The 9,226-nt window shown below is 40.8% G+C and overlaps 1 protein-coding gene across 1 annotated transcript; it reads left to right on the forward strand.

The window, feature by feature from the left end:
- The first annotated feature begins 2,430 nt into the window (after positions 1–2,430).
- Positions 2,431–8,976, forward strand: LOC120110457 (DEAD-box ATP-dependent RNA helicase 35-like). Its single transcript, XM_039125489.3, has 2 exons — positions 2,431–3,712; positions 7,838–8,976. Exons 1-2 carry the CDS (start codon positions 2,703–2,705, stop codon positions 8,700–8,702), a joined length of 1,875 nt encoding a protein of 624 aa, XP_038981417.3. The 5' UTR covers positions 2,431–2,702; the 3' UTR covers positions 8,703–8,976.
- The last annotated feature ends 250 nt before the right edge of the window (positions 8,977–9,226 follow it).

The raw sequence follows: 9,226 nt of genomic DNA on the forward strand, positions 1-9,226 counted from the left end.
GTGGCATGCAAGATGTGTGCGTATTGTTAGGAGTTGAGGGGTTGAGTTATCAGTTCTTTTCCCAATTGTCATTTGTCAGTTGTCGTTTGTCAGTTCCTAGTTGTCTTTTAATTATGGCCAAGGTGAGTTGGCAATGTAGGATGTGAGGCTATAAAGCCATATCCCTGTTACTTATGAAGGCAGAGAATATTTCCTTCTAAGTTCTAACTATCCTCTTCTCTTCTTCTTCCCAACCCACGTTCTTTCCATCACTCTCTCTTCTTTCCCATAAGAAGTCTTGGTGGGATCTCAGATCCTATCAAACTATGCCAAGAACTTGACAAGTTGATTACTACTCACCGAGAAGTGGTGTCCCAAATCCTTGTTCACATCGTGGCGATCTTTAAAAAGCTATACCAAGAAACCTTTGATCAAATCGAGAACGCAAGAATCGCAGAGAAAGAAAGGAGACGAGAGAATGAACGAGAAAGAGGCCTTATTCTGGTGGTTCTTGTAGATGGCGTCCCAAAATGTGGTAGGGTTTCTCTCGTGCTTGTTGTAGTGCTTCGGATCTCCGGTTGTGCAAGGAGATGAAATGCTTGAAGCGAAGTGGCGAGAGGGCAAGATCTGGATGTGGCGCCACTAGAAGGAGAGGAAGATCGCCGGCCCCGGCAGCAACGGCGGTCGAGGGCGAGGGACAATGTGACACCAGGCGGGCAGGGAGATCGCTGGCACCGGCAGCAACAGCAGCGGAGGAGGAGGGGCGAGGGCGCCACAAAGACGATGACAGCGGAGGAGAAGGAAGCGGACGGCGCTGTTCGCTCTAACCTTCGTTTCGGCCGTCCCGCTAGGCAATGCTTTATATGGGCGCCTATCCATCGACCTGCTTCAGTCGGATAGCGAAATACCTGAGGCCTTTTTATTTTCTAAAATAATATGGAAGTGCGGGAAAAAAAAAAAAAAAACATTGGAAGTCGCACAATGAATAATACGGAAGTCGGCAATTCTCGTACCGACTTCAGTTATATTGGACGTCCTCCCACAAATTCACTGAGGCTTGCCGACTACAGATAATACCTCCTAATCTTTCAATTCAAGAAATAGGATCACTCCATTAAAAGTTTGAAATAAATACAATAATTTGAAGTATATTGTTTAGGACTCCTTGGTTCAGCGAAACAATATTTTCCAACCGGAATGTCTTTTTTAGAAAAACGATTCCTAAAAATATAATATCTGAAAAAATGAATTTTTAGTTGATCATGAAAAAGTGATACATTTTAAAGTGGCTTATGTTTGATTGAGAATGTACTTTTCTGAAAAAGTTATATGAAATACTTATTATACTCATAATAAAGAAAAAAATTTATCCATAAATTTTGATGGCTTAAGAGTACTTTTGAAAAAAAAGAAACCCCAATTTTCAATCAGTGAAAAAGTAGTTTTTCTATGTTCCCCATATATTTTTCTTTTTCATCAAACATAAAGATCTTATTCCCACGGATATACTACTTTTTCATCTCTCTTCTTTAAAAACACCAACCAAACAAAAATTATTTCTTTGTTTTTCTGTTGACTACACTTTTTTCTTTTTTTTTCTGCTAACCAAACGAGTCCTTAAAATATTCTGCTCCGAGAGAAGAATGGATTTAAGTGTTGTTGGACCTTGAGAATATCAATAACTCTAGTTAGATTTCTTTCAATAGATGAAGGGATTTTAACATTGCTTGAATGAAATGATAGAGTAGAGAATACAGAGGAAGAGAACTAGTAATACTCACTTTTGAGCAAATAGGTGAGAATATATGAAATGAACTAGCAAGTGAGGTGAAGGTTCTCTCATGAGAAGAAAAAATTTAATAATAAATTAATTATTTTTAGGTATTTTTAAAATTTAGAATTATATTAATTATCTAAAATCTAAAATATTTTACAATCATGTGCATTTGCATTTACATTATAAATAGTATCCAAAAATATGTGGCTGATGTTATGGTTGTTTTAGATCATCAGAATTTGATGATGATCTTGTTGAAATACTGGTTTGAATAATATCAATAATAGTTGGCAATCAAGCCGGTGGCATTGTAACTATCCACCGATGCGCAAAATATATGCCAAATACAAGCATCTACAATAAATCAATAATAAAGTCCAACTCTTCATAGCCCACATAGATCTTTCCTAGCAAATTTTGTATTCCTTATTTGAAAAATCTGATGCAGTTATTGAAGAGCCAAGATGGAAAGGTAAGTAGGAAGCTGGTGAAAATCGGAAAAAGAGAAAGCCACATTATGGACTTGGCAGGATAAACATGCCGATATAACTTGATATACAAATAGATATCTACAAATAATTTTTAATGAGGCTTGGAAATATATATATATATATATATATATATATATATATATAAAAAGAAAGTTGGCTTCTTCTACGTACTTTAAAAGCATAATTGGTGTTCGACAAATTTGTGGACTTTTATGAAAAGCTTGTAATTTCCGGCATTTCCTCACCGGGGCATTTGCGATGTTCCAGCTTTTCCCTTGCCCAGGCCTTTAAATCCAACTGGATCCAAATCCGACCCGTTTACAGTTACCCGAATCCGATCTTATGCCGTTCCGAACACGGATTCTTTAAATTGGAGGCGACCCCGCCCGAGCCAAGTCTCCCTTCCGCCTCCCCCAAAACCCCTTTTTGAAATCCTCCGATCCACCACCATCGCCATGGCCACCGCCGCCCTTCGTCCTCAAGGCCCTCTCGCCGGCGACGCTGCCGTCTCCGACAACCCCGAAGACGACGATTATGCGGAGTATATCCCCGTCAAGAAGCGCCGAGCCTTGGACGCCCAGAGGATCCTCCAGCGCAAGGGCCGCCTCGCCTCCTCCTCCTCCGCCGACTTCGGCGGAGGAAGCGGTGGCCCTCCGTCCACCGCCGATGACGACCCGGACCGCCCCCGCCTCGCCCCCGAGGCCAAGCCCAGCCTCCTCGTCAAGGCCTCTCAGATGAAGCGCGAGCTCCCGGAGATCAGCCCGGTGGAGCAGCGCGTCCAGCAGGAGAAGGAGATGATCGAGCACCTCTCGGACCGGAGGACCCTCATGTCCGTCCGCGAGCTCGCCAAGGGCATCACCTACCCCGACCCCATCCCAACCGGCTGGAAGCCCCCAACTGCCATCCGCCGCATGCCGGCCCGGCACGCCGAGGCCATCCGCAAGCAGTGGCACATCCTCGTTGAGGGTGAAGACATCCCCCCTCCCATCAAGAACTTCAAGGAAATGCGCCTCCCCGAGCCCATCCTCAAGAAGCTCAAGGAGAAGGGCATCGTCCAGCCCACCCCCATCCAGGTCCAGGGACTCCCTGTCATCCTCTCCGGCCGCGACATGATCGGGATCGCCTTCACGGGCTCCGGCAAGACCCTTGTTTTCGTGCTTCCTCTCATCATGGTCGCCCTCCAGGAGGAGGTCATGATGCCCATCGTGCCTGGGGAGGGGCCATTCGGCCTCATCGTTTGCCCCTCAAGGGAGCTCGCCAGGCAGACGTATGAGGTCGTGGAGCAATTCTTGGCTCCGCTCAGGGAGCATGGGTACCCGGAGCTGAGGCCGCTGCTGTGCATCGGAGGGGTCGACATGAGGTCGCAGCTGGAGGTCGTGAAGAAAGGGGTGCACATTGTTGTGGCCACACCCGGGAGGCTCAAGGATTTGCTAGCCAAGAAAAAGATGAACCTCGACAATTGCAGGTATGCTCGCTGCAGCCTACTCTTTTGACGGCATTTCTGTTGTTATCTTGTCATCCAGTCTGGATATATTGTTAAATTTGGCAAGTGAAGAAGATTTAGGTTTGTTTCTTTAAAGTTTGGTGGAGAAGTTTGGTGTAGCACAAATATATTGTACTACACTTGAAATCAGCTCGTAATGAAGAATCAAAAATTAGTTTTCTGAAAACTTTTATCAATGTTGTCAATTTTCCTTGCAAACTAAAGTAGAATTGATCAAGATACCATATCAACAATCCCCATAAGTTTGTTATCCTAGGTGCTCTTGACAGGAAATTGCTGATGTGAAAGATGAATCATGAAAGAGGAATCTATATTAGGAAGGTCAACAATGTTGTCTGTTCACAATTTTGTTGTTCTGAAGGTATTTATCAAAACACCATTAACAGTTATTTGTCATTGTGAGCGTCTATTATCAAGAAATTTAGCAAAACATTGGGTTTTTGGACAGCCGGTGTTGACTTTGAGCCATCAGTGATTAATTGAACTTGAAACTCTATTAGAAATGCTGCAGCAAACCTGTTGTACTATCTTTTGACTTTTTACCCAGTCATTCCCCATGTGAAAGTTGTTAGCATCACTAGAGGAGTTTTTTTAATCCAAGTGTCTACAAATTGGATCACCGTTCTTATCATTCGAAGGAAACGGTGTTTGTTTTCCTTGCTAAACTGTTACTTGTGGCTCAATTTGAGGAGTGACTCTAGAATTCAAGATCACCATGAAAAATTGACGCTTATACTCGTGTTATATTTAACTAAGATTTCACCTTTTCTAGGAATCTTTTTTTATCACCAAATTAGTGGCATCTAAAATGTGCATGCACTTAAATTGTTTTACCTTAAACATGTCCTTGCAAGCAATGTCCCTGAACTTGGGCGTTAATTTGTGAAAAAAATTATACCTAGGGTCACACATGCTTTTTTGATTTTTATCCTTTCCTCTCGTCATCGGCTTCAACTTCTTACTAGAACACGTGATCTGTGAGACCTGCTTCCATACATTAGCAACTTTTGGTCCCACTCCCCCTATCATTGGATCCTTGATGGGAGTCTATCCATCTGAGGCTCTTGCAGCCTCTTCCTTTTTTTCCCCTTAGTTCGTTGATATGAGTATTTTTGTGAGGCTGGCTGCCTAGTCATGCAAATCAGCCCATACTTCAGGTCCCATTCCAAAATTTTTTCAATTAGGATCATCTTAAGATCGGCTATCTTGTTGAGATGAAGCAGAATGCAGAGAGGGTGTAGAGGAAGGGTCTGCCTGGGGGCAAGTTGAAGTCTTCCTTTGCGAACATCTCCATAGTTATGTCTCAAAGGATGTTGGTGTCATTCCTCTGCCATTATCATGTCTTTAGTTGTGATAGAGAAACAAAAAGGGACTCATCTTTAGTGGGAGTTCACCCAACTGGCCATTGAGTTGGGAGCTTCATGTGAGCTGGTGCTAAAGATGTCCATCTGCATTTGGTTTTGAATGCAATCACCCAATTGTTAAATGCTAAGAATAGACGACCCAATTAGGCACATCCTTGAAGAATAAAGGTGCTAGCACCTTACATCCAATCTGATCAAGTGTCATGCATTGACCAAATCTCATGTGAAGTATTAACTCTATTTAGGAGATATAGATTTTTGACGTATCTAACCTAGACACTTTTTTTAAAAAAAAATTGAAGTCTTCCTTTGCGAACATCTCCATAGTTATGTCTCAAAGGATGTTGGTGTCATTCCTCTGCCATTAACATGTCTTTAGTTGTGATAGAGAAACAAAAAGGGAGGCATCTTTAGTGGGAGTTCACCCAATTGGCCATTGAGTTGGGAGCTTCATGTGAGCTGGTGCTAAAGATGTCCATCTGCATTTGGTTTTGAATGCAATCACCCAATTGTTAAATGCTAAGAATAGACGACCCAATTAGGCACATCCTTGAAGAATAAAGGTGCTAGCACCTTACATCAAATCTGATCAAGTGTCATGCATTGACCAAATCTCATGTGAAGTATTAACTCTATTTAGGAGATATAGATTTTTGACGTATCTAACCTAGACACTTTTTTTAAAAAAAAATTGACTACATCATTACAAATCAAATGCAAGCAGTTTGGGCAAATAAGATTTCAAAAGGAAAATTACAAGCTTTTGCTTTTATTATGCTATCTGGCGTGTTTTTCAAAAGATAAACTACTACTTGTAGCTCATATTTGGATGTTTTGTAGCAACAATAATACATGAATTTGAAGGGATTAATTAATGACCATCTGGGAGCTGTCATTGCTTGCAATTTTCTATGGAGGTGACCTATATAAAAATTGAGAATGGGATGCATGTCTTATCTCAAGTTGCTCATAAAGGAAGAGAATTAACCTTAAATACGAGCTTTTGCATATTTCTTCACATTAGTCACCAACCCAAAGTTTAGCTCTATTATTACCTCCAAGTGGTCATAATGTAGTTTGATAAATATAGGGTGATGGTCAACTTCAAGCAGTGATGCAGCAAGTACTCCTTGATTCTTGCATCCACTTTTTATGGGAGAACTAGATTAAAATCAACTAGCATATGTAAACCATTTTATACTTTTTTAAGCTTTTCAACCTGGCCTTCCATTACTAAAACATAGTATAATGAGCCCTGAATTAACTTCTTATTTTCAGGAATAAAGGATAGAGTAACAAAGGAAAAAAATCAAGAAATCTTAAAGATAGATGAGATTTGTACTACAAGTTATGTAATCCTTGTACCTTCTGGTTCTACTAGCATAAGTTATTATATTAACTTAAGATTATGTACTGTATTTAGGATGTTGATTATAATTTATGTTAATAAGTTAAGTCAGTTTTGGCTTTTCTTACAATTGATCAACATATGACAGAGGAAGTAGAGAGCCTGCTGTACAAACACTTTTTTTTTTTTGGTTTTACATTAGGGCACTTTTTGCATTTATTAAAATTGAGCAAGCATAAACCATTAGCGCGATAATTACTTATTGGAGAATTGTTGTTAACTAGTATGCATCTTCTATAATATATGTACCTCTCCTATGTACATTTGAAGTACAATGTTACTTGTATGACTGTGTACTTCTCCTAGCACATGTTCATTATGTTGCCTGTATCTGCTCTTTTGTTTTTGTCTATACCTTAAATACTTCTCTTTTCATTTATTTCATTCTGAAGGCATACGTGAAGAATATTCTGCAAAGTATATACTGAACCTAATGTACATGCAGCATTGTTGCAATGTTTCATATTGTGCAGGTCCTTTGTGACTTCTCATGCATACATGCAGCGTAATTTATAAAATATGGACCTCACGTACTATTTATGCACCATGGCAGTACTATAGTATTCACATCGACTGAGACCTCTCTGACTGTACATGCTCGGTTTAGAATCCTAAACCAATCTTTCACTCTTAACACTTGCCATCAAGTTCAAGATCGGTTGTCGCTGAGAAACTTACCTTATTTCTGCTTGGAAAATGTGTATGATTTATTTATATTTCCATTCTTTTGTTTCTGTCATCCACCTTGGAAGCCATTATTAATACCAACAGGTAAAGTGCTGAAAGTTTATATACTGCTTTTTTGCCCAAATGAAGTTTTGTAACCACATCAGATTAAGACATGCATAAATACCATTTAGAACTATTACTTGGTGTGTTAAAAGGCATAATTTGCAGAACCATTCTCATTTTATATGTTTCATGTGATGAATATGACAATATGTTCAATATTAAGAAGTAGAAGTGCATTTACATTTCTACTATCTTCATGTCAGAAGTCGATGAGTCAGGTATATCATGTCTATATCATTAGAGATTGTTGCTAACCACTGAGAGACTCAATCTGATCATGAAAAATCTTCTGATGCTTGGAGCTTGTTAAAGCTTGATTTAAGCAGCTTGGGTTTTTCTCTCAGAGCTACTTTTCATGTATCCATTTTTTTCCTACTCCTGAAAGTACCTGGAAAAATAAAACGTATTGGCTTGAGGCCCTTGAGTGTTTGTGTAAGACCATATTGCTTTGCTTAAAATGAATTGTCCAGTAAGATTGCACTTTCACCTATATCACCCTTCTCTTATTGATCCCTATTGCAGGTATTTGACACTGGATGAGGCTGATAGGTTGGTTGACTTGGGCTTTGAAGATGACATCAGGGAGGTTTTTGACCATTTCAAAGCCCAGAGACAAACCCTACTCTTCTCTGCCACCATGCCCAAAAAGATACAAAACTTTGCAAAAAGTGCCCTGGTGAAACCCGTGACTGTGAATGTGGGAAGAGCTGGAGCAGCAAATTTAGATGTCATACAGGAAGTCGAGTATGTGAAACAAGAGGCTAAAGTTGTATACCTCCTTGAGTGCCTTCAGAAGACCCCACCTCCTGTCCTGATTTTCTGTGAGAACAAAGCTGATGTGGATGACATCCACGAGTATCTACTTTTAAAGGGAGTAGAGGCTGTTGCTATTCATGGGGGCAAGGATCAGGAAGAAAGAGAATATGCTATCTCATCCTTCAAATCTGGAAAGAAGGATGTCCTGGTTGCCACTGATGTTGCTTCCAAGGGCCTTGATTTTCCTGATATCCAGCATGTGATTAACTATGATATGCCTGCTGAAATTGAGAATTATGTGCACCGAATTGGCCGAACTGGGAGGTGTGGAAAAACTGGAATAGCAACAACGTTCATAAACAAGAACCAAACTGAGACGACGCTTCTTGATCTGAAGCACCTTCTTCAAGAAGCAAAGCAAAGAATCCCACCAGTGCTTGCAGAGCTCAACGATCCAATGGAAGATGAGGATGATATAACCAATGCAAGCGGGGTGAAGGGCTGTGCCTATTGTGGTGGGCTTGGCCATCGTATCCGAGATTGCCCCAAACTGGAGCATCAGAAGACCATGGCTATTGCAGGTTCAAGGAGGGATTACTTTGGCTCAGGTGGTTATCGAGGGGAGATATAATCACGCCTCTGTATGTCTGTATATTTCTGGAGCAGCTTTTGGCATTTCCATAGCTGCATGGGTACTTATGTCATTTAAAATGTCTAAGAAGCTTGCTAACCGGAGGTCAGCCATGGAGGATAAAAATTCAGAATGCATGAGCCTTCGGTTTTGAGTGTTTTGAGTTCCTTGTTATCGCTGCCAATGATCTTGCTTGTCAGTTGGTTGTCGGTTCAAGGCCTTTGCTTCTTGTATTCACATCAAATGCAGCGGCTGACATGATTTGCTTGCCTCATATGTTTGCAACATCCACGAAGCATTATGTGATGTCTGTTGCAATATCAATGTGAAATGCAATCAAATGCTGCACAATTCAACGTAAGGTCTGTTGGACATTATCTTTTGTTTCACCCCTGTGGAGTTGAATGCTGCTGTAACATGAGACTCATATGATTGCTGTATTTTACAAGCTATGCAAGCAGCAGGAGTAATGTCCAGCAGTGGCGATTTCTTCGTTTGATCATACACCGTGTGCTGTTTGACTA

Source organism: Phoenix dactylifera, chromosome 1 (genome assembly GCF_051530095.1).
Source record: "Phoenix dactylifera cultivar Ajwa chromosome 1, Ajwa_hap1_PhDact_Kaust_v1.1, whole genome shotgun sequence".
Classification (NCBI taxonomy): domain Eukaryota; kingdom Viridiplantae; phylum Streptophyta; class Magnoliopsida; order Arecales; family Arecaceae; genus Phoenix; species Phoenix dactylifera.